This window comes from Eurytemora carolleeae, unplaced genomic scaffold (genome assembly GCF_000591075.1).
Source record: "Eurytemora carolleeae unplaced genomic scaffold, Eaff_2.0 scaffold1212, whole genome shotgun sequence".
Taxonomy (NCBI): Eukaryota; Metazoa; Arthropoda; class Copepoda; order Calanoida; family Temoridae; genus Eurytemora; species Eurytemora carolleeae.
The window spans coordinates 53,105-79,931 of NW_019397097.1; the positions used below are offsets into that span (position 1 = coordinate 53,105).

General features: G+C 31.9%; 1 protein-coding gene across 1 annotated transcript; it reads left to right on the forward strand.

Moving 5' to 3' along the window:
• The first annotated feature begins 4,450 nt into the window (after positions 1 to 4,450).
• Positions 4,451 to 26,149, forward strand: LOC111711824 (intraflagellar transport protein 80 homolog). The gene is made up of 24 exons (XM_023486275.1): positions 4,451 to 4,567; positions 5,732 to 5,762; positions 6,570 to 6,745; positions 7,661 to 7,747; positions 8,436 to 8,587; positions 8,902 to 9,046; positions 11,562 to 11,648; positions 12,953 to 13,013; positions 13,939 to 14,051; positions 15,058 to 15,112; positions 15,546 to 15,644; positions 16,294 to 16,401; positions 17,314 to 17,384; positions 18,520 to 18,610; positions 18,891 to 18,989; positions 19,464 to 19,553; positions 20,382 to 20,446; positions 21,570 to 21,679; positions 22,512 to 22,587; positions 22,802 to 22,898; positions 22,985 to 23,104; positions 23,648 to 23,760; positions 24,652 to 24,718; positions 25,522 to 26,149. Exons 1-24 carry the CDS (start codon positions 4,452 to 4,454, stop codon positions 25,627 to 25,629), a joined length of 2,337 nt encoding a protein of 778 aa, XP_023342043.1. The 5' UTR covers position 4,451; the 3' UTR covers positions 25,630 to 26,149.
• The last annotated feature ends 678 nt before the right edge of the window (positions 26,150 to 26,827 follow it).

A 26,827-nucleotide genomic window follows, 5' to 3' on the forward strand; every position in this document is an offset into this window, starting at 1 on the left:
GGGGGGGGGGCGGGTTGTGGGACGCCCCCACAACTATTTTTGTTAAAGCTACATTTTAAAACCTTAATTTTTAATAAGGCCTTGAAAAAGATTTAGAACCCCTAGCCTTTACAGGGTTAGAGGAAATATAAGGAAAAAGACACTAAAAATAAGTAGCTCTGTATTTTTGTGTTCAATTTATTAGACTGTTTAACTAAAAAAGGAATGGTTTTAATAATATGGAAAACGTTGTTCACATTAATTATTGATATTATCTCTTCCTTCCTTTAATATCAAGATTACTAAGCCAAAAACAACCAAATCAAAAAGCATATTTAGATTCAATTTGGGTTCAACATTTCCACAATATTAGATTAGTTCCTCCTGTTTATAAATGTATTCACTAAATAAAGAATATTTTAAAGTTGTTTAAGATTCTGAAGCCAGACGGAAGCTATTTAAATCATTATTTTTTTCACAAAGTGTTTTCAGGCATTGAGCCTTAGGCACAAATTCAAATTTGCTAATCCCTATGGCCTATATCTTTGCAACCTAATAGTGTAAACCTTTGAAGGTTCAAGCTTTGATTTTTGATATAGCAGAATGCATTGTTTGAAATATTTAAGGTATATTTAGTATATAATAATATAGGAACAATATCGTATGAAGAATGAGATTGTATAATATCGGAAATAGAATAAGTTTACAATTGATTTAAACCGTTTAGAAACGTGTTCTAAAGAAATGCTTTTTATGACGTTATTGCAAAAACTTGTTTTTTTATATACATAAAGATCTAAAAATAAAATTTTAGTTGTTTTTAAAGCATGGTAGATTCAATTTGTTCAAATAAATTCATAAATTTTTAATGTGCAACATGATTAAAAAAAATATTTAAAAATCAGATGAACGTCTGCAGAATCTGCAAACATTTATATTTCATTTTTATTATTTTCAAATGTCAAGATTAATAATAAATGATGATGAATCTGTAAATTTTAAATGTTCACCGGTGGGATTTATATATTTTCATAAAAATTGGATTTTTTGCAGGACAAAGTAATAAGAAAAGTTTAAATTATTAATGATAGAGAAACTGGTTTAAAGGGAATATAATACCAGGACCTGAACGCCAGAGGATCTGGGAGACCCCAGAGGATCTGGGAGACCTCACAGCTGTAATCCTCGGTGAAGAATAACGGTAAAAAATTATAATTCCAAAGGTCCCCGTTGAACACTGGATCCTCTTCATCATTAATAAGTCCTAAACCTTTTATCATACAGAGAGCAGGGGTGTGCACACGGACCATTTTGGACTGTAAATGTTGAAACTTTCGAACTGAAACTGACGTAAAAGTACTCAATAGAATTCTAAGATCTTAAATTATGTAAACTCACTCCAGGTTTGGACCTACAATGTTAATTTTTTAAAAAAAAGGTTAATTTCATAACTTCAAAAAAAATTATTTTTTTCTAAACGTTAACTCCAGAATTAGAACTCCATCAACATGCTTAATTAAAACCCCGACAGACTCGAATTTTTTTTTTNATGCTTGCTCAATCTGATTTTCCACATTAAATGCTCAATTATATGCAGACGATTCTTAAATCTTCTTCACCGACTAACTTTATGCAATTTATTCTATGCAGTTTCATTTTTGCACTATTCAATTTGTATGTTTTGCAGGATCCAAGTATCCCTAAATCAAAATTCCTAATGAAAGGAAAAAACGATAAAATGTATCCGTACGATTTTTTATTATTTAATTTGAGAATATATGTACACAATAGCATCGTTAAAAGAGTTGTATTAAATATATGTGAACAATTTTGTACAATTAATATAATCTCGATACGGAGATAATAAATATCTAGATCTCAAAAAAAATTTCAAATGAACATCCGTGCATGAGGACGATACCGCATTCACAACGGTACCATCGAAATCTTTTATCTAATCAAAATTTGAAATTTAATTCCGCTATTTTAGCTTGAAACGATTTATTCTGAGAACTCCTATATGTTTTCCAGCAGTAGAAATGCGCAAGTAAAGTTTTGAAGAGAAAACACAATTAGAATAAATCTATTTTCAAAATTATAAAGAGTGATATCTAATTCATACTTTTATAAGACAAAGATTTTAAGGGTACTGCATGTACATCAGACATTGATATCTTTGCATGTCACTAGAAATTACGCTCACAGTCCCTTTCAACAGTTGTTAACTGAAAACTTTAAGGAAAAAACCCAAGGACTTGTATAATGAATAATAAAACACATCTCCAGTGAGAACCAGACAGGTTTACAGTAATCGGTTAAAGAATAATCAAATATTAATTGCATCTGTCTTATCTATTCTTTTTTAATCAGTTTTACACATTTTTATCCTAGAATCCATTTTGTTAATAACAATAAATATTCTTTGAATACTCCTATTCGGGCTGGGTGTTTGCGATAACTCAAAAGTATTTGAGCTAAAAATTTACATTTTTTTTACATTTTACATTTTACATTTCAATTGTGAACATGTTCTCTTCTATATATATAATTTGCTTGTCTGGGTGTCTGGGTGTCTGTTTGTTTGTATCCAATAAACGACAAAACGGCTGACTATTGGTAGTACATTGAAACTATTTAAATATTATCGATTCGTCTTTATAGTTTTTTCTGGTTATCGCTGTACAAAACTAGGGCAGCTGCGAGGTCATAACATTAATGTCGCATAAATGTTACTACCTTCTCCTCCTGTTTATAAGTGCATTTAAAAGATATACAACATAAATATGTAAAGAACATACAAGTCTTAGTTCACTCATGTTTATTGTATATTGCGTGCATTAGCTATCTTTGTAAATTTTTTTCTCTATCTTTGAATATTTGTTTCATCTGTAGCAAAGACGTATTAAGGGGGATGGGTTATTGGGGCGCAAACACCCCCCCCCCCCAGTGAAATCTTTGGTTTCTAGGAGGTTTCCAACGGGTTGTGATCCCCCTGGAAAGTAAAAAAAAATTATAGCCTCCTCCCCTGATAAATTCCTATGTAAGACCCTGATCCATTTAAACCAAAAGAGTGGTATTTAATTATATACTGACACAATATAATTCTAGTTTTCGCAATTAAATCTACTTTAAACTATTAAATGCAAAATTAATAAAAAGATTAGAATCCTTCTTGTCCTAATTACTCCAAATTACAATTTTTATTGTAATTTCGCCAATTTTAAAAGAAACGAAAAGGAGTCATAATTAATCATGTTACAAGATTCGAAATAAACATACAAAATTGTGAAATTATTGTCGTCGTCGTTCCTTAAAACTAGATTTAATCTTTAGTTTTTGGTCGTCATTAAAATATTATCCGTTAATGTATGTATATTCCAGTATATTCATGTATAAGGTTTGCATTACAAAGTTAAAAGCTTTCTCCTTATAGTGTCACTTAAATCAATAACTTTTGATAAAACATTCTAAGTTTCATTACAATAATAGAATTCGTAGAATATTCTATTATTTATAAACTTTTCAACTTTATTTAGAATTTAGAAAATCCGCAACGGAAGACATAAACTAATGTCGTCTTTTCTATTCGTGGTTTTTAACTAATGGTCTCTACCTGGAAATAGTAAGGGGAAAGCAGGAATATATTTTTCAATAAATATTTTCACATTCCTTGACTTTCAAATATGTTTACAGTTACGGCTTTAGACTCTGTTAAACCTTATAACAATAACAATACAAATTAACTAAGTAAAGTTATAGATGCAGAAGGCATTACGTATTTGTAGCCATGCTATTCGAAAAATCATGTTATTTAAAAAATATTTGTATCCCAATTATTAGCTCAAAGCAATATAAATAGACTTACCGACGTCAGAATTAAGCCAATTAAGATTGTTTATTTTGATTTGGGGTAAAATGTTTAAATAATTGTCAAGGTCAGGTGCAAAAAATAAAATTATACATAAATAAAACAGAACTTTGTTGATCTGATATTCAGGATTCCGGAATAACATCTATTGGATCTTAGAGACGAAATAAGAAAATATTAGTTGATTTCAGATAGATGACTATAAGAAAGTATCAAATCTTCTCAAATGTGGTCTGCCTTCTTTGTATTTCAAAGTTGACGTATATTGAGTGCATTTAAATCAATGTGCAACTGTTAACTGTGTTATTCATATGAACAGCTAAACAATTCACATTGAATCTGTTTCATAAAAATTTCATGAAAAACAATTGTTTAGAAGAAGAGGACGTTAATCAATCTTTTTTTACTAGCATCCTGTAGATAGGAAGAATGAATAAATGAATGAATATCTGGATTAAATAAATGAATGAAAAAATATCCAGATAGGATGAATAAATGAATAAATATCTAGATAAAATAAATAAATAAAAAAAATATCTAGATAAAATGAATGAATGAATAAATATCTAGATAAAATGAATAAATGAATAAATATCTAGATAAAATGAGATTTAAAACGTCTAATATAAAAGAAGCTACACACAGTGAGCTGGTTAGCTGTGTAGGCTGGGCAAGTCCTGATGATGTGTTCAGTGCAGGAGATGATCATCTTATTTATAGGTTAGCACAGCTCACCAGTTTTCAACATTTACATTTTTTCCATAATTTGAATAATCGAGAAATAAAGAAAAACCGCAAAACTTTCAATAAACCAAATTTCTCTAAAAAGTGTTTATTTTAAGTAAGAGATGTCACAATTACCCCCAATTTTATCTCCCTTGGCTCAATTTTCATTATTGTTTATTCTTTAACTCTATAAATTACATCCCACTACTCAAATATTAGGTCTTGGATTTATCAAATTGTTCAAAAAATCTGATCAATTTATGTTTTTCCTTGACCAAATATTCAAATATTGATTAATTCACATTAAGAACTAAATCTAATGTGTACATCCAAGAAAATAAATGCAAGAGCAAAAATTGGCTTCGTTTTATAGGTTATTTAGCTCTATGTTTCCTATTTTTAGCCTGAAAAGGCCATAATCTTAACAATTTTGGGTCGATTTTGTAGAAAATAGTTAAAACCTATCAGGAGCATTTACTAAACGAATTACCAAATCTGTTTATCATGATTGTAAGATAATTTATAGATGTTTTGAAAACTTTATCTCTAAATCTGACCATGGGAGAAACTTAAATGGGCTTTTTGCATATATTTTTGTTTGTGCACAGAGCTAAATAACCTACAAACCAAGCCAAGTTTTGCCCTTGCATTTATTTTTCTTGGCTGTACTTAGATTTATTTGGCCAAGAAAAAACATAAAATGATCAGATTTTTGATCAGATTTGAGTAGTGATCCTTATCCCTTTTAATTATAATTTAATTTTACTTCATCCGCTCATCTTTCAGCCTTTTGCTGTTTATTTGAATTATTTACTTTTTGTTATTTTTCTTCTATTATTCTCTTGGATTTTTCTCGCTTTTTTCATGGCGATAGCCTTTTTTTGGCGCTATTTGAAACTTTAGCTCTTTTTAACACAGTAATAATCAGAAAACCGTGGAATACGAAGACGACATGAACGCTAAGTTTATTTGATGCTGTTACAAAGCAAATAGTTTTACTATGGTAACTTCTAAAATCACTTTTTAACTGAAGTGTGTATGTTTACACTGCACAATTACTGTATCTCGTGTTTATTGACTTAAAATTCGTCTTTCCATTCCATAGATTTCAGGTTCAACATGTAGAAATTTACCATAATTCTGATTTTCCTGTTTAAGGTGGAACCTTGTTACAGCAGAAACTCAGAAGGTTTGTTTTATCTTTATTATTATTTACAACATTATTTTTACCCCCCCAAAAATATGACATTTAAATATTTTGTACGAAGTTTAAAGAACAATATAGTCAACCTGCTGCTTTTCATGCATGTTTCACATTACATAATATAACTTATAACCATAACATAAAAATAATCTGTTTGGTACAAACAAAGGAAAGGAATAAATACCTACAAAATATTGTTTTAAGCTTTAATTCTCCGAGTGCCTAAAAAAAAGGTGCTGAACTGCACAGAGTGCAGTTGACTTCAGTTTAAAAAGTGGGTTATAACTAGGGCTGAGCACGTTCCAACTTTTAAAAATATATAAAAATTTTGTTAACAGTATATTAAAGTATTAACATTAAAATTTCGTTAACCGTTAAAAAAATTGTTAACGGTATATTACAGTATTAACAGCGTTAATGGCGTAAAAAAATTCGTTATAAACCCAGAAGATGACATTTAAAAACATCAAAACGCGTAAAATGATTAAATCAAAAAAAATCATGCAATTTTAATCAGAAAATAACAAAATTTACCGTTTTTAGCTTTTTAGTCAACTTTTTTTACCGTTATTTTTTTTAAAAACGGCTAATCCGTTTCGTTAACAATTTAAAAATAAACGGTTTTTGTCGTTCCTTAACGGAATCTTCCGTTAATTTTAGAAAACATCCATTTCGTTAACGAAACTTTGCCCAGCCCCAGTTATGACCCTTTTCTAACACTTTGGGTTAGAAGTTGGCCAAATCGCGGTTTGGAACTAATGTCCCCTGACAGATAATTTAATATTTGCTAAGGTATCCGATCTACCGGAGGAATTCCATCCTACAGATATGCACTGGCTACCTAGATCAGGGGGACAGGGAGGGAAGGGGAAGAGAGCTGCTGATACCTTCCTTCTAACATCAGCAGAAGGAAAGCTACAGCTGGTTGGAAAGGGAGGAAGGCTGGAGAAACCAGTGGATGCACATAGGTAGAGTAAACGGATTGATGCTATGGAAACTATGGGAATATACAGGTTACAGATTAAGCATGATAACTTTCTTTTATAAGTTAATCTTTGTCTCACAATTGTAATATTTAACAACGATAAAATTAAACAATTGTTTTTGTATCAATATTACCTAAACAAATCTGAATGTGGCAGATGGGAGTTTTCGAGGTTTTAATTTATATCACCTTGAAACTGAAGTTAATATGATCAGAAATCAGAACTTCTGTGTTTTTTGATCTTGTCATCAAGCATTGATCTCTATCTAGTGCAGACCTGCCAGTTAATCTATTTCTCTTCTATATCAAATGACTATAATACCCTGCAGTGATCAAGTATTCATCCTCGAATTTAAACGTGCCCACATTGATATCAAGAAGTGAGAAACTTTAATATTCCGTTGTGAGCATACACTGTAGGAATAATTTTAATTAAAGGATCAAGCTTTGATCCTCAAATTTAGGATTTGGATATCGACATCAAGCGTTCAAGATTAAAGTTACTCCACACAAAAGGTTTGACCTCAAACAGACAAAAAAAAACTGCAGTTCTCAAAAGCGCGTACATATAGAATTTAAACATGACCATTTTTCAACAAAATACTTTGTGAATTCGGTGCATATAATTTAAAAAAAAAACTCTGTATTTTTAACATTCCGTTAGACACTGCAAACCAAGATGTGCACTAAGAGAGATTGATTTGTGACTTTTTATAGAAATCAGCCAGCCGCCCACCTGAGGTCGCTGCGCTTTTACGCTCTCACGCAAAAATCGAGAACTATTTTGCCAGTAACTCCTAAACAAGTGCAACTTTGAATATTTATGTCAATACCTAAAAAAAAGTGCAAATTATCCAAAATGTGAATCAAATATATTTATCAATTAATCAATATTCAGAGGAGCCTGCTTGACAGGAAGATGGAGCTGGGATGGAGCGGGAATAGTTACCGGAGGGGAGGATGGAGCAGTAAAGATCTGGTCAAGGTAATGGAGCAGTATCTGGTCAAGGTAATGAAGCAGTATCTGGTCAAGGTAATGGAGCAGTATCTGCTCAAGGTAACGGAGCAGTATCTGGTCAAGGTAATGGAAAAGTATCTGGCCAATGTAATGGAGCAGTATCTGGTCAAGGTAATGGAGCAGTATCTGGTCAAGGTAATGGAGCAGTTTCTGTTCAAGGTAATGGAAAAGTATCTGGCCAATTTAATGAAGCAGTATCTGGTCAAGGTAATGAAAGAGTACAAAAATGGTCAAGGTAATGGACCAGTATGTGGTCAAGGTACATGGAGCATTATCAGGTCAAGGTAATGGATAAGTATCTGGTCAAGGTAATGGAGCAGTATCTGGTCAATATAATGAAGCAGTACAAATATGGTTAAGGTAATGGGGCAGTATCTGGTCAAGGTAGTGGAGCAGTATCTGGTCAAGGTAATGGAGCAGTATCTGTTCAAGGTAATGGAGCAGTATCTGGTCACGGTAATGGAGCCGTATCTGGTCACGGTAATGGAAAAGTTAAAATCTGGTCAAAGGAATGGACATATCTGAATCTCCCCTATTTTAATTCTAAAGTTTATAAAGTGGGGATTTCAATTCTAAAGTTAATATAGTGGGGATTTTAATTCTAAAGTTAATATAGTGGGGTATGGTTAAATTTCTAACTATATTTTCTTTAAAGGTCTGGAATGCTCCGATCTACTCTATCTACCCAGTCTTCTCCAATCTACTGTGTAAGCTGGTCTCCTGATTCCCAGCATGTTCTTTTCTCTACAGGAACAAACCTTACCATCAAACCTTTAGCTCCTAACTCTAAACCTATTGTCTGGAAAGGTAGGTTTATATTACTAGGAACAAACCTTACCATCAAACCTTTAGCTCCTAACTCTAAACCTATTGTCTGGAAAGGTAGGTTTATATTACTAGGAACAAACCTGACTATTAAACATCTGGCTCCCTATTCTAAACCTATTGTCTGAAAAGGTAGGTTTATACTATTAAACCTGTAGCTTTTTACTCTAAACAGTAAACATATCGTCTGGAAACACCCTCACAAAACTAATTGACTATAGACCAACCATAGGATTTTTTTTTGTATTTCTATGATCTATTTTTTTAAAACTAATTTTCATATACTTTTTTACTAGCTCATGACGGATTGATCCTGTGCTGTGATTGGTCTGCTTCGAACTCCAGGATAGTGTCCGGTGCTGAGGATTGTAAGTATAAAGTATGGGACGGGTTCGGTAGACAGCTCTACTCATCCTCAGCTCATGATTATCCGATTACAAGGTAGATCCAGGGGACTTTAGTGTGTTATTGTAATCAAATGAGTTCTGCTCATTCCTGAAAATTAAACTTTATCCCCGGAACTTTTACTTCAAGAAAAAAAATATGAAAACTATGATTTTTATTAAATTAATATGACTGAAAGATATCTTGAGCGAGCAGTCCCTTTATCACTGTATAATAATAAGCATATCCAGGAGCGAGCAGTCCCTTTACCCCTGTATCAAAATAAGTACATCCTGGAGAGAGCAGTCATTTTACCCCTTTTTTAACCTGGAGCAAACAGTTCCTTTACTTCTGTATTATATCTAGTATATCCTGGAGGAAGCAGTCCCTTTACTTCTGTATCATATCTAGTATTTCCTGGAGGGAGTAGTCCTTTTACCCCTGTATCAAAATACGTATATCCTGGAGGGAGCAGTCCCTTTGCTCCTGTATATATCTAGTATATCCTGGAGGGAGCAGTCCCTTTACTCCTGTACTATATTAAGTATATCCTGGAGGGAGCAGTCCCTTTACTCCTGTATTATATCTAGTATATCTTGGAGGGAGCAGTCCCTTTACTCCTGTATCATATTTAGTATATCCTGGAGGGAGCAGTCCCTTTACTTCAGTGTTATATTTAGTATATCCTGAAGGGAGCAGTCCCTTTACTCCTGTATTATATCTAGTTTATCCTGGAGAAAGCGGTCCCTTTACTCTTGTATCATATCTAGTATATCCTGAAGGGAGCAGTCCCTTAACTCTTGTATCATACCTAGTATATCCTGGAGAAAGCAGTTCCTTTACTCTTGTATTATATCTAGTATATCCTGAAGGGAGCAGTCCCTTTACTCCTGTATTATATCTAGTTTATCCTGGAGAAAGCGGTCCCTTTACTCTTATATAATATCTAGTATATCTTGGAGGGAGCAGTCCCTTAACTCTTGTATCATACCTAGTATATCCTGGAGAAAGCAGTTCCTTTACTCTTGTATTATATCTAGTATATCCTGGAGGGAGCAGTCCCTTTACTCCTGTATTATATCTAGTTTTTCCTGTAGGAAACAGTCCCTTTACTCCTGTATTATATCTAGTATATCCTGGAGAGAGTATTCCCTTTACTCCTGTATTATATCTAGTATATCCTGGAGAAGGGAGCAGTCCCTTAACTCTTGTATCATACCTAGTATATCCTGGAGAAAGCAGTTCCTTTACTCTTGTATTATATCTAGTATATCCTGGAGGGAGCAGTCTCTTTACTCCTGTATTATACCTAGTTTTTCCTGGAGAAAGCAGTCCCTTTACTCTTGTATTATATCTAGTATATCCTGGAGGGAACAGTCCTTTAATCCTGTATTATATCTAGTATATCCTGGAGGGAACAGTCTCTTTACTCCTGTATTATATCTAGTATATCCTGGAGAAAGCAGTCCCTTTACTCTTGTATTATTTCTGATATATCCTGGAGGGAGCAGTCCCTTTACTCTTGTATCATATCTAGTATATTCTGGAGGGAGCAGTCCCATAACTCTTGTATCATATCTAGTATATCCTGGAGGGAGCAGTCCCTTTACTCTTGTATCATATCTAGTATATCCTGGAGGGAGCAGTCCCTTTACTCCTGTATTATATCTAGTATATCCTGGAGAAAGCAGTCCCTTTACTTCTGTATTATATCTAGTATATACTGGAGAAAGCAGTTCCTTTACTCCTGTATTATATCTAGTATATCCTGGAGAAAGCAGTCCCTTTACTCCTGTGTTATATCTAGTATATCCTGGAGAAAGCAGTTCCTTTACTTCTGTATTATATCTAGTATATCCTGAAGGGAGCAGTCCCTTTACTCCTGTATTATATCTAGTTTATCCTGGAGAAAGCGGTCCCTTTACTCTTGTATCATATCTAGTATATCCTGAAGGGAGCAGTCCCTTAACTCTTGTATCATACCTAGTATATCCTGGAGAAAGCAGTTCCTTTACTCTTGTATTATATCTAGTATATCCTGAAGGGAGCAGTCCCTTTACTCCTGTATTATATCTAGTTTATCCTGGAGAAAGCGGTCCCTTTACTCTTATATAATATCTAGTATATCTTGGAGGGAGCAGTCCCTTAACTCTTGTATCATACCTAGTATATCCTGGAGAAAGCAGTTCCTTTACTCTTGTATTATATCTAGTATATCCTGGAGGGAGCAGTCCCTTTACTCCTGTATTATATCTAGTTTTTCCTGTAGGAAACAGTCCCTTTACTCCTGTATTATATCTAGTATATCCTGGAGAGAGTATTCCCTTTACTCCTGTATTTTATCTAGTATATCCTGGAGAAAGCAGTCCCTTTACTCCTGTATTATATCTAGTATATCCTGGAGAAAGCAGTCCCTTTACTCCTGTATTATATCCAGTATATCCTGGAGAAAGCATTCCCTTTACTCCTATATTATATCTAGTATATCCTGTAGGGAGCAGTCCCTTTAATCCTGTATTATACTTAGTATATCCTGGAGGGTGCAGTCCCTTTACTCCTGTATTATTTCTAGTATATCCTGGAGTGGAGATGGAGAAATGTTTGCAGTTGGGTCCTTTAATACTCTTCGTCTTTGTGATAAGATTGGGTGGTCCCATAGGAACATTTACATTCATTAACAAGTCTTTATCAGATTAAATATTCTTACTTAAAGGGAGTGTTCGCGAAAAATGAAAGGAGGTATAGGCTTACGGTAAAAATAATCGCTTTTGATTGCTACTAATCTTACTTCTATCTATGTTGCGTTTATAAGGAAAAAATTGTTAAAAACTGCTTATACTGAACTGAAGAACGTAGCGTCCATTCTAATTCAGAAAGTTGCAATAAACGTCTCTGCCACGTTCAAATCATTCAAAGCATCGAGAGCAGAGACACCTAGCAGAAAAAACGTCGTTTTAAGTGCATTGTACATAAAATATATTATAAATATTATGAACTATTTACGAATACGTCAAAAAATAATCGATGATTATAGGTTGTAATATCTGAATGATTTGTTCGAAATTAAATTGATTTTTTACGATCCGAGTCGAATATTGCACAACTTCTGAATTTGTATGGACGCTACGTTCTTCACTATAAGTTGTTTTTAAGAATTTTTACCTTATAGACAAAAAATGGAAGTAAGATTAGAAGCGATCAAAAGCAATTAGGTACCAGCACAAATGTACTGGACCCACAAACGTTGGACCGTACAAACCCAAGACTTACAAACGTCAAACAGTACAAACGTCGGACCAGAACAAACGTCAGACCAGTAAAAACGTTGGACTAAGGAAAAAACTATTTTAAAAAAAGTTATTTATTTTTTTTGACTACAGTCTAATAAAAAATCTACCCAAAGGAACTGAGTTCTTGTCACCAACTCAAATATTCTCATCCGGCCCTATATCTTTGCGACCTGGTAATTGTATTAACATTTGATACTTTCAAACTTAAACTGTATATGATCTATAAGATTTCATATGTTGAAATATTAAAGGTTATACGACATTGGGTTGAAAAGATATAGGCATATTAAAACATCAGATTTTGTGACAATTGAACTCAACTCCTTTTTGGTCTGTTGTTTTTTATTTAGTGTTACCTTAAAAGGACCAGACTTTATTCAGTTGTCTTTGATGAGTCACTTGAATTTATTTCTACAGTTCCTTTAATTAGTATCTAAAATGTTAAAGATGTGTTTTTTCTCCGTTCATCCTGTTATTCTTCTAAAAGCAATATTTTATGAGTTTCTAAAAATAAAAATAAAACTTTGCATTAATTGGTTTCCTTTCATCCTATCATCGCACCAAAATTGTTCTTCTTACCAATATTGTTATTAGGTTCATTAGACTAAAACTGAAACTTTCAAACTTGGGGATTTAGTTTTTATTTTTGCTAAAAAAGTAAATGTTGTGTTAGTCTTGATAAGCCCTCTACTGGAAGTATTTATAAGATTGCTTGGTCAGCTGATGGTACACAGGTGAATAAATCAGATAAAACATTTCAATTTAAAAAAAAAATTACTCTGATGATTATCAGATCTAAGGTCAGAGTTAGTAGAGCACTGGAATTGAATATGGTTAAATGATAAAAAGTAAAAAATTTGAGCATTTTTAATCTTGAACACTTAATCTCGGATATCCAAAAAAGAGACTTTTTTATCAAAATATTTTAAATTAAATTTTTTTTTCAAATTAAATTTAAAAGGAGTAGTGATTATTTTTCTCCGACCGTTGTATCTTCTTTTATATTTTAATATTTTCGAATTTACTTTTTTTAATCTTTATGACTAGCAACCAATTTTCCGTAAAAAAATGATTATTAAGCTAAATATATAAATTTCTAATCTCTGTTTGGGTGTCTGTCTGTTTGTCCGAACTTAACTCGGAAACCCCTAGACCGATTTCCCTCAAATTTTTATTGGGAAACTTGGGAGAGTCACGGGAATGTTCTTAACTTGGTTTTGAGATTCTAAGTTTTATTGAGTAAAATAGCTAAAATCGTAATTTACGACCAAGCACGCGTAAACGGCGGAACCAACCATGACTACCCTGAGCAACGCAGGGTTCCCAAGCTAATAGAATATATAGTGAGTAGAAACATCTAAGAATTTATTGTACTTTTGAAATTGAACCATTATACAAAGTTATACTTGTGAAATATTCATACCACAGAGTACCTTTGAGCTTTAACCAGTAGTTTAAGGATTAAATGATTATTGATTCATGAAAGAATTGAGAATTTTTCACAAACGCATATTTTCTAATCTCTGTATCTTTGAAATTTGATGATGTAAACCTTTGATATTTGATCTAACAGAATTCATAATTTAAAATATCTGTGGTCAATGCGACATCAGGATTGCAAAGACTTTATTATAAAGACTTTATTTATTTTCACTCTAGGTAGCTGGAGGGTGTGGGAACGGTCAGGTTATATTTGCTCACGTGATAGAACGTAGATTAGAGTGGAGGGATTACGAAGCTACAATCACAGGAAGAAAAACTATCTCTCTCAGGTTTACTTTAAAATAATAAATTATAATAATTAATAATCGATAAAAAGGAAAATGTATTAATTTAAGATTAAAATGTGCTGTTGTTTTATTTAGTAAACCTAAAGATACAGAGGGTGGTGGCCGGTGGGTCTTAACCCTATAAAGGCTGGGGGGTCTGAATTTATGTAAAGCCGTGGGACGCCCCCCCCCCATTATAAAAGTACCCTAGAGAATAGGTACATGATATTAGAAATGCATGTTTATGGCCCAATTTTTCAAGGCCAGCTCATTGAAGAAAAAAAAATAGACTGATAACTTTAATAGTTTGGATGCTAGGGAGGGTTGAATAAAATGTCAAAAAATGGTGAAAAAAAATATTTTTTTTTGTTTCAAACAAATTTCAAAGTGTCGCAAATGCCTTTACATCCTTTTTTCAAGGGTTTTTTTAGAAATATAGTTTTTAGATCTGTAGCTTTTGTCACAAAAAAGTTATGGGCTATTTTAGATTTCTTTACGCAAATCGCACTTTTTACTGCCCTGTATCCTACCGTGAATTTTTTCAAAAAAACTTTTAAATTTCTATTTATTAAAAGTCACTAAATTTCACGGTGATGGTGTCAAAAATGAGGGTGCTAGGACAAAAAAAACTTTAGGGGGGCGCCCAATGCCCCCCCCCCCTCAGCCTGTTTATGGCTAAATGTCGGTGTTAGTATACAGAAATTTAGTTTTTGCCACAAACTTAAATTTTATGATTCCTTTATCTTTGACATTTAAAGCTATGAATTCTGTAAGATCAAATAACCTTTTTTTGAAATAGCAAAGGTTTACTCCATTAAGTTGCAAAGCTAAGGATTATAAAATTTGTGTTTATGGCAACGTACTCAGTTCCTTTGAAAGCGGTTTGAGAACGACACCATATGGAAAGGTCGCTATATCGTACCTGCAAAGCCTGTTTAGGGTTAATGCTAAAAGATTTCATGTTGTTCAAAGTATTTTAACTTGAATTAAAAGTATTATTATGATTTAGAAATGTGACAAATGAAACTTGGGAGAAGCTTGAGTTTAGGGATAGAATAATCCAGGTTGGAAAATGTACGATATGCAAAAGAAAAATGTGCAAATAGATTTGTTCGTTCTTAAAATTGTATGTTTCGTTTTATCATATTAAAAGTCCAATGTCCGGAAAATGTTTTTTTTAAATCCAAGAAAAAGTCTACCAATTTAACATTCAATGACATATTTGAGCAGTTAGATTGGCTTTGTTGAGTAACTAATTAAAAAATGTGAAATATGTAAACGATACAGTTTTAGTCAATGTTCACTTTTAAAAATATTTCAATTTGCATGAACATGAGTTTTTGAGGGATAAAAAAATTAAAATAATGTGGGTTATTATGAAAATTTAACCTTCATAAGGGACTATTGAAAAGTAGCATGTCTAGTTTATATTACTACCGGTTTCAACTGTGTCTGATCAATTCCACTCTAAATGTTTTTAATGAAATAATTGTTAAGGCCAGTCTGTGCCACGGTCATCTAGTTGTAGCTACAACCTCGCAGTGTAATATATATACAACGAAGAATTGGAACACACCAACTATAATTGATCTAAAGGTATTAATTTGATCTAAAAGTATCCAAATGCTGATAAAAAACTGAAGTAATGATCCATTAAACCTCTGTTTGATTGCATCCTTCTTTCAGTTCTTTTTTTAGTTCTCGTTCAAGAAATCAACTTTGTTTACATCCCAGGGTTATATATATATATATAAAACGTTTATAATACGACCTAATTACATAGTTAATAAACAAACATTTTTTTTTGTTAAGTTCCAATTTTTTCCAATTATTCTATTTCGTTCCTATGAGCATAGATTTTTAATAAAATTAATTTAAATAAATTTTGAGTAGTCAAATTTCTTTTAACAACTCAAATAGATTACATAGGATAGGGAGTGTTGGTAGTCTGATAATCCAAGCCAGTAAACATGTCCTCATGGTAAAGTCCCAAGTAGTGATGGGCATCGTTTTGAGACATTTAGTTTTTTTACGTTAAAAGTGCTTTACAAAATTTGATAAATTAATTAAATTGCAAAATTATATTAACGATATCAATCAGTAGACCCAAGCTATCTATATGTACAAGCTATTTATGTATACATTATTCAAACTATATATATATATTTATATAGTTGGTGGAATTATTTATACGTAAATCAATGTATTATTCAATTAAAAACAGATATAAATTTTACACGTATAGGAGGGCAGTGTAAGCCTAATAATCCAAGCTAGTAAGCATTTTCTTCTGGTGGAGTCCCAAGCTATCTATATATACAGCTATGAGGGAAGACTACTAGCTTCTCCTAAGGTAAATATAGATCGTTTTAAACACTGACAAAAAAATCATTTTCCTTATTGTCTAATGTATCTGCGTTGCATATGTTATGCATTACTAAGATTGTTTATTTCTGCTTTTCTTTTGACCTATTGCTATTAGTTGTTGTCAATTTTAATAGGACATAGTTATTTTTTTATTTACGATAATAAGTAATTTTTTAAAAAGTTTAATAATAATAAGTAATTTTCAAAAAAGTTTACTTTTTTTAAATTGACAGAGAAATGATGTCTAGAGTGTCGTTTACACCTTTGATATTTCAAACCTTGACAATTTGATCCAGCAGAATTATAGTTTGAAATATCAAAGGTCTACCACTTCAGGTTTCAAAGGCAAGGAGAAGAAAATTATTTTTCTTCATCAATTTGTAAAAGATAGATTGCGCATAAGACGACATTTTTCATCTTGAGTGATATAAATGTACAGCGATGTTTTAAAGATATTCCTATTATATAGATTAACTAGGTCGGTTGTGAACATTGGCTGTTCTTATGTCATTGAGTACTTGTGGGATACATGAGTTCTGTAAAAAGAAATTTAAGTTAGTTTAGTCCTTCTCATGTCCTTCTTAAGTTCTCGTTATGATATATTGCTCAGTGAAATATTGTTGTTCAAATAGTTCCATTCCCGGAGTTATTTTATACTCTATTCTGTGAAATCCATTAAAACACCAAACCACCCCGCTTATCATTGAAGTACACTTTGACCCCTAGAAGTATGAGTTCGCAGACTGTACAATTCTTGGTCATTTTGCGTACATAAGCAATCTATGTTTATTTATTTATCTATGGTAAGATTACGACAATATTCATGAATTGATCAATGAATATCGAAGACGACCTAAATATCGGGAAACTTACATATTAATTGGTTCCCCCTGTATAGTGGAGTGGGATGAGACCTGACGTTTTGTCAAAACAAACTGTTAGTCTTAGCACAGATTGTCTGGCCATCAGGTGAATTAAGAACTTTTCAACAACGTTACCGCCTTTTCCCCTACTTCACCGCCTTTCACCTATTTTACCGCCTTTTACCTACTTTACCGCCCTTTTACCTATCTCTAACGCCTTTTCACCAACCTTACCACATTTTTCCAATTTTATCGCCTTTTCAGCTACTTTACCGACCAGCCAACATCCCAACAGAGGGATGTTAATTTACTTTACTTTCCCTTGGGACAATTGAGTTAAATAACATCTCGCTCTGCGAAGTTCTCGTGAAAAAGTTAGCAACGCAACGGATATTTACATACAAAATTTCTAAATTTCCCTTTAAAGTAAAAAATAATCATTGTATATTTATTATATTTACATTCATAACTAAAATAAACAAAAAGTATACGTTTCAACATTTTCAAATATAAATATATATAGATAGCTGAAGAAAGTAAAATTGTTACTCATCAACAAATATTTAAAAATGATAATGACACGCTTCTGAGTTAAAACTGTTAAATAAGAAAATCTGGCGACGTTTAAAAAAAAGATTGTAAAATACGACCTTCAAGTTTTATTACAGTTTTAACTTTTCATAATTTTATTAACTATTATTTGTGTGTTTTTTTTCGGTGAAACTTTAAATATATATAAATCCTTTTTAAACAAAAGCATATTTTTATCGTAACCTTTAAATAAAATAACAACAGTATTAACCATATTTGCTGTAAACAAAAGGGGAAGAGTGATAATATAATCTAATATAAAATGCTTGCTGTTAAAGGGTTCATATTTATGTTTTCAAGATTAAAGGGAGTGTTCGCGAAAAATGTAAGGGTGTATAGGCTTAATGCGATAAAAAAGCGCTTTTGATCGCTACTAATCTTACTTCTATCTGTTGCGTCTATAAGGAGAAAATTGTTAACGACGTCTCATACCGAATAACTTAGCGCCCATACAAATTGAGAAAATTGCAACATATGACTTAGACCGTAAAAAATCAATTTAATTTCAAACAAATCATTAAGATATTACAACCTATAGTCATCGATTATCTTTCGCCACATTTGTATATAGTTTATAGTTGATGAATATAAATTGAATAAAACTTTAACTTTTAATATATGTGCATGGTTTATTTTGACTAATTAACTAGGGATCAAACTGATGAAAGGAATGTTCATCTATTTGATACTGGGACAGGGAAACCATTAAACGATGGGAGACCATTTACCCATAAACAAGAGGTAGGAATATTTTTATTTGAAAATAAATTCACTTTAAATTTGATTTTTGATTTAAAACCTTAATCATTAATATGGAAAATATTGTATTTTTTAGGTTTCTCCGTCTTAATTTCTGATATTTACAATATGTTTTCCAGCAGTTGATAAACTGCACAATTCAAGATTATAAACATTGCTACCTAATTGATATCGGCCATTATCCATCTTTTCAAGGAGGGTCACTTGACCTTATGCTTAAAAGAAGTTTTAAGGATCTATTTTATATACGTTCTTTCCGTAGATCGCAGAGATTGCTCTGGATCAGACTGGATTACCCAATGAGAGAAAACTAGCGATTGTGGATAAAAACAGAGATCTTTATTTGACTAATGTTAGAAAGGTAACCTAAGGCCGAATTTAAAGAATTTGAGCCGCGTCTTAAATTTGAGCCGCGGCTCAAATATGGTTGGTTCCACTTGAAACTGTATTAAACTTTTCAAGATCTAAGCCGGCGCTCAAGTGAAGCCTGTTTTTGGTGGGATTTGAGACGCGGCTTTAATTCATTAAATTCGGACTCTACATCTAATATTCACAAATAACAAATCTATCTCAGTAATGAAAAATACCAGGAAAATAAATATTTTTATTCACTAACTTCTATACCTGACTTCTCAAACTACATTTTTATTCATATTCACTAACTTAGTACTTTCTTTATCATGAGTTTTCTCATTATATTTAAATTTTCAAATACCTTTGCAACCTGACGTCGTAGTTCAACTTCTACCTTATTTTTTTAAAGCGATGTTTTGGTCCCATGGTTTGAACCTAACTTAAAATTTGTTATCTATCCCTTTACATTTTTCTATATTAGTTTGGAAGGAATAATACCCCTGGAAAGCTTGGTGTAATGGTTCAGAGTTTGAGATGGTCCCAGGACTGTAATATGCTGGTAGCCATGCAGGTTAATATTACGTATTATATCATACCTACTGGACAGGGTGTCCTACATAATAATAAAAATAATAATATAAATTTTGTACAAAGTATAGCTTATTACAGTTAGATAAATGTTTAATTTTAGTAAAGTATTACATGATTTATGCTTGTCATTGTTTTAAATGTACTTAGATATATTTAAAATGGCCTCAATCTTGAACATCCGATTACAAACACGTCTGTAGACCCATAAATACAAAATTATTTTTACCAACGTTACTCACTCCAGTTGGAAACTTTAGGAGCCTAAAAAATCAAATTTTAAACGAGTCTGCTATTACCCGTTTTTTAGAGACCCTGTGTTTTTTCTAATTTTATCCTTTACGCTTTGGTAAAACTCTAAGTTGCTAATCCTGTTATTGTTGTGTTCTTATTTCTATTAATTCTATTAGTTTGATAGCCTTTTCTAAAAAATTGTAAAAGATTTCACTAAGTTGTATGCATGTATGCACGTACTATATATTTACCAATACGTCGATAACAATTCAATAATTTCTTTAATACAAAGTGTTTTGTTTTAGGATAATAAAGTTACAGTTTGGTTTTATCCGAATATGATTTCTTTCATACATACAAAGTGTTTTGTTTTAGGATGGTAAAGTTACAGTTTGGTTTTATCTAAATATGATTTCTTTTATACATACAAAGTGTTTTGTTTTAGGATGATAAAGTTACAGTTTGGTTTTATCCAAATATAATTTCTTTCATACAAAGTGTTTTGTTTTAGGATGGTAAAGTTACAGTTTGGTTTTTTCCGAATATAATTTCTTTCATACAAAGTAGTTTGTTTTAGGATGGTAAAGTTACAGTTTGGTTTTATCCAAATATAATTTTTGTGGATCGCAGTTTACTTATAAGGTAATTCAAGGGATTGTCGTTATAATTGTAAGTGACCTTACATATATATTCAGTGTTCAACGATAACACTTTAAATCCTTTTCTGATCTAAATATAGAAGATATCTTCTTGGTCCTTCTAGAAAAGTGTTAAATTCTTACAATGTTTCATTTTTTCTGCAGCAAAATATCGACAAGTCACTTTTAAAGACTGAAAGATTTTTTAAAATTTCAATTATTTAAAAATTTGTTTCAAAGTGTCCCAGCGATGTTTGTTCAGTGTTTGCTGCTTTTAATTAATTTTCTGATTGTTTGATATTGACTTGATGTTTATTTGACATTAGTATTTTGGAGGATTCACAATATTTTTAGGCTTAGAAAAAAAAACAATAAACATTTACAATTATGTTGGGACTGAAATTTTATCAAGGGAACACCATTTTTCGTTTATAATGGGACTGTTTTTACTTTTGTATGGGGTACTGTGAAAAATAACGAATGTGAAATGTGACTAATTTATTATTAAGATTTTTATTACTACAAGCTTGAACTTTTTGGCTGATTGTCACATCCAGTAGTTGATTTAAAAATTAAGTATGTACCTCCTTTCAAATGTTTAAATAGTAAACCTTTCTGATGGTTGAATAATTGTCTTAAAACATTTTTTTAAAACGTGAATATTTGCAAATTATCTTTTTTTCATCTCATAATCTGAGTTAGTTTCCCTTATGTCCATTTGACAGCATAAATTTTTTTTTTAAATAATCTTTTTTGTTGTTTATTTTCTTGTGGTTTAAAAATTTTTTTTTTTATCAATTTTGATGGTTATTATAACGTTAGAACTGACGAGGGTCATTCCAGACCGAAATATATTTTCAATAAATGTGGAACTAACATCTACTTTTTTTACTCTACAGAGGTTTGGTCCATCACCATCACCGAATTTTAAATATACACAAGACTTTTTATTGGTCCCCCGTAGAATATCATGTTCTCTTAAAGTGAAAGAGTTTTTTTTCCTAAAAATATTGGTGCTGGGGTTGAGTTTGAATGCTTTCATGGCTTATTATAGTTGGATTTTCTAATATTTTGATTCACTTTAATTTGTTTAGAAGATAGGAGTTGTTTAATAATTGTAATTTAAGGACCTTGGTGGAGAAGGATGCTGCAGAGTTTGGAAAACATTCAGTTGTTGTCAGCTTCATGAACAATGCTGTCAGCATTAGACGAGCAGACGGGTCACTAGTTACTACAGGTATAGTGCTCCACAGTTTCATGAATAGTGCTCTCAGCATTATTAGACGAGCAGACGGGTCACTAGTTACTACAGGTATAGTGCTCCACAGTTTCATGAATAGTGCTCTCAGCAGCATTATTAGACGAGCAGACGGGTCACTAGTTACTACAGGTATAGTGCTCCACAGTTTCATGAACAATGCTGTCAGCATTAGACGAGCTGACGGGTCACGAGTTACTACAGGTATAGTGCTCCACAGTTTCATGAATAGTGCTCTCAGCATTAGACGAGCGGACGGGTCACTAGTTACTACAGGTATAGTGCTCCACAGTTTCATGAACAGTGCTCTCAGCATTATTAGACGAGCAGACGGGTCACTAGTTACTACAGGTATAGTGCTGCACAGTTTCATAAATAGTGCTCTCAGCATTATTAGACGAGCTGACGGGTCACTAGTTACTACAGGTATAGTGCTCCAAAGTTTCATGAATAGTGCTCTCAGCATTATGAACCACTCCCTACATGTGCTGTCAGCAATCAATGATTTTTCAATTATAAATAAAATAATAAAAAATCTTTAAATTATATGAAATAACAATAATCAATTTTTACTTATTTCAGTTTCCTATTTTTCCGTTTTGAATTTGTTTAAACTTATTTTTCCCCGAATTTCTTTTCACTTTTTTTTGTGATTGAGGTCTGACGAATCGAGCATTAGTTGAACTAGGTAAAACCAGTTGAACTTCTTCTAGATACTAATTATTTCCGGCCTTGTTTGATCACATTCAACTCTAAACTTCAACAATATAAAAGTTTAAAGTGTTTACAAATCTAAATTGTGTATATTTAGGTATTCCACCCTACCCTGCCATGCTTCATAGTTACGTTCTCTCTGGACACTGGGAGGATGCAATCAAAATATGCAGGTCAGTTCAACTGCTGGGAGGTTGCAATCATAATATTTCTTATAATAAATAGACATGAAAATTTAAAAAATGTTATTATTATTATCGGAAAAGTATTTTGCTACTGTTGTCAAATCTAAATCGGAGGTTAGAACTTTTGTATAGGTTAATCTCTTCAGAAAATATTTATCCGTATTTTCTATGGATTATGTTGATTCCTTTTCCTTGTGTATAGGTTTGTGAAAGATAACACCCTGTGGGCCTGTCTGGCAGGTATGGCTATAGCAGCCAGACAGCTCAATACTGCTGAAACAGCTTATGCTAACCTTCAGGTACATACCATTCATTTTATTCTTTAAGATTTTTTTTATTTCTTAATTATAGACATACAAGAATGTATATATATAATATATTGTAGGAGTCTGATAAAGTCTACTACATCCAGTATATACAAGAACTACCCCTGAAGGAAGCTAAGGCAGCTGAAATGGCAGTGCTCAGTGGAAACTATTACGAAGCTGAGAATATTCTTCTTCAGGTTAAACAATCATGGAAAAGGCAAACGCAGGGGCGCATGCAGAAATTTATTGGGGATGAGCGAAATTTTTTCTATCTTGATCACCTCTAGAGGGAGCAGGGAAAACACCAAAGAGAATGTAAACCTTGATTTTTATTTCTGTATTACCTAGGGGGGCTGGATCTTAGCTACATATCTACATAAACAATATTTGCTAATGTATTTAGGTATTAAACACTCTTTAAAGAGTGAGTTTTTGTGTGATTTAATTTTTAAAAGTTTGAAATTCATGAAATTATAGCTTGTTTCTGGACAAGCTCTGTACAGGGTTATATCTACAAAAAATACCCTTTAATAAGGACATATATTTAATGATATGAATGCTTACATTAGCTTGATATATTTTCCACCGGATGAAGCCAGGAATTAGACGAGAAAAAAAGATTGAAAGGAAAAAATTGAACGTAGGGTCGTCTTTGAAGTTTCAACCTTTATTGGCAACGACGTGCTATAAACAGTCGATTCCTTATTTAAGATTTAATCTATAACTTATAATTTGTCTAGGCTGGTCTTGTGTTTCGAGCAATCCTTCTCAATATCTATATTCATCAGTGGGAGAGAGCGCTTGATCTGGCGGTCAAATACAAGACTCATGTTGACACGGTTTTAGCTTACAGGTATACCTAGAAATCACTAGCTAGCTAGCGGTCAAATACAAGACTTATATATAGACACAGTTTTAGCTTACAGGTATACCTAGAAATCACTTGCTAGCGGTCAAATACAAGACTCATGTTGACACGGTTTTAGCTTACAGGTATACCTAGAAATCACTAGCTAGCGGTCAAATAAAAGACTCATGTTGACACGGTTTAAGCTTACAGGTATACCTAGAAATCAGTAGCTAGCGGTCAAATACAAGACAAATGTTGACACGGTTTTAGCTTACAGGTATACCTAGAAATCACTAGCTAGCGGTTAAATATAAGACTTAAGTTGGCACGGTTTAAGCATACAGGTATACCTAGAAATCACTAGCTGGTGGTCAAATACAAGACTCATGTTGACACGGTTTTAGCTTACAGGTAATAAATAAAAAAAGAAAGTAAGATAAAGTATGATAAAATAACGGGTAATGAATTAAAAGTAAATAAGATAAAGTATGATAACACGAAGGGTAATAAATCAAATTAAAATAAGATAATGTATGGTAACATGAAGGGTAATAAATAAAAAGAAAATAAGATGAAGTATGAAACCATGAATGGTAATAGATTAAAAGAAAATAAGATAAAGTATGAAACCTAAGTATTTCCATATATTCATACCAACTGAAGTGCACGGCGTTGCCCGAAGAATTTTAAAAATGCTTGGAAAAAACTTCGAATTTTGAAGAACTTTTTTAGCCTTTTTCTATCCTTAAAAAATTTCAGTTTTTTGGTCTAGCCGTTTGGCCAGCTATATAATTGAATATATATATATATATATATATGAGCGAAGAGCTTTATTATATTGATTGATATATGTTTAGTCCATAATTTATTTCATTATTACTTAACTTTTCTTAGACTAAAGTACCTGGAGAGAAGTGAAAAAGAGGAAACAAACAAGCAATATTTGCAGTACATGAACGAGGTAAACAATATTCAGTACATGAACGAGGTAAACAATATTGCAGTACATGAACGAGGTAAACAATATTGCTGTACATGAACACGGTAAACAATATTGCAGTACATGAACACGGTAAACAATATTGCAGTACATGAACGAGGTAAACAATATTGCAGTACATGAACGAGGTAAAAAATAATTACAGTACATTCACTAAATAAACAATATTTGCAGTACATGAACGTGATTAGGGAGGTAAAGAATGGGAAACCCTGGACTAAAATATGACTATTCTAGGTTGACTGAAATAAACATATTCTAGGTTGAAAAAGATTGGTAAACCCTTGACTAAAATATAAATATTGTAGGTTGAAATAGATTGGTAAACCCTGGACTAAAAAATTAATATTCTAGATTGAAATAGATTGGTAAACCCTTGACTAAATATAAATATTCTAGATTGAAATAGATTGGGAAACCCTTGACTAAATATATATATTCTAGGTTGAAATAGATTGGTAAACCCTGGACTAAAATATAAATATTCTAGGTGGAAATAGATTGGCAAACCCTTGAATAAAAAATAAATATTCTAGGTTGAAATAGATTGGTAAACCCTTGACTAAAAAATAAATATTCTAGGTTGAAATAGATTGGGAAACCCTTGACTAAAAATAAATATTCTAGGTTGAAATAGATTGGTAAACCCTGGACTAAAATATAAATATTCTAGGTTGAAATAGATTGGTAAACCCTGGACTAAATATAAATATTCTAGGTTGAAATAGATTGGTAAACCCTGGACTAAAATATAAATATTCTAGGTTGAAGTAGATTGGGAAAAGATAATGGAGAAGATAGAAGGAGAATTAACCCGGGAGAAAGAGAACCGAGGCTCACCAAACAAGAAAGTTACAAAACAGCTGAATTAAGTTATCTACACCGAGTCACAAAATAAAGTCCTAGTTGCAGAAATAATTTAGGAAATTGTCAAAATTAAGCCCTTTTGATCAAGACATGCACTTTTAAAACGTACAAGCAAATCATGTTTAAAGCAAGCAAATCACGTTTAAAACAAGGAAATCATGTTTAAAACAAGCAAATCATGTTTAAAACAAGAAAATCATGTTTAAAACAAGGAAATCATGTTTAAAACAAGCAAATCATGTTTAAAGCAAGCAAATCATGTTTAAAACAAGCAAATCATGTTTAAAGCAAGCAAATCATGTTTAAAACAAGCAAATCATGTTTAAAGCAAGAAAATCATGTTTAAAGCAAGCAAATCATGTTTAAAGCAAGCAAATCATGTTTAAAACAAGCAAATCACGTTTAAAACAAGCAAATCATGTTTAAAACAAGCAAATCATGTAACATTACACTTGGATTTAACGGTTCTGTCAATATTCCAGAAATCTGTGACTTTCGATCACAATTTGACCTATTAAACATAATGTGATAGCCTTTTTTTTATACTTTTTTGTCGGCATATGCATTTTGAAGAAAAATATAGAATAAACAAATCCGTAAAGTAAATGATTGTTGAATTATAGACTAAAACATGTTTGATTTCAAATAGAAGAAACCGAATGCTGCTCAGTCATGGTTAGTCTGGAGTGATTAATGACTTAAACGATTTTCAAGCTATTTGAAGTGTGTTTTGCATTTTTTGCACCTGAAAAAATTAAAAAATATATCGAATGCTCAGCACATTTTTATTTCATATATACAACATAATAATTAGTCAGAAAAATGTATCTCCGTGTAAGTTTGAGAATTTTAAATGTGTCTTTTTTGAAATTACATGGGACTAGGGGTATTTCTGCATTTAAAAAAAAAATTCAAAGTCGCGACTTATCAAAAAATAATCATGTTTAGAGAGGCCCACTGTACATTAAGATTAACGATTAACATATTTGTTTAAACATATATAAATATAATTGATGTGAAATAAAAAATAAACATTTTGTCTGAATTCTTTGTTCTTATCATAAGTACATAGTTCATAATTAAAGTATGTTTTACACAAAAGAGATCTTCTAGATACAGTATCAATATAAAAATTGACATTTTTTCTGCATTTTGTAACTATTCTGCATACTATGGTGATAATATGTTTTTTTTATCAATTCT

Bases quoted from the DNA above. Each gene is read 5' to 3' on its own strand.
- LOC111711824 (XM_023486275.1), top strand. From the start codon at position 4,452: ATGAGATTTAAAACGTCTAATATAAAAGAAGCTACACACAGTGAGCTG. The intron at 6,746-7,660 runs GTAGAGTAAACG...ATCAATATTCAG, and splicing joins AAACCAGTGGATGCACATAG to AGGAGCCTGCTTGACAGGAA. The intron at 21,680-22,511 runs GTATAGTGCTCC...GTGTATATTTAG, and splicing joins CGGGTCACTAGTTACTACAG to GTATTCCACCCTACCCTGCC.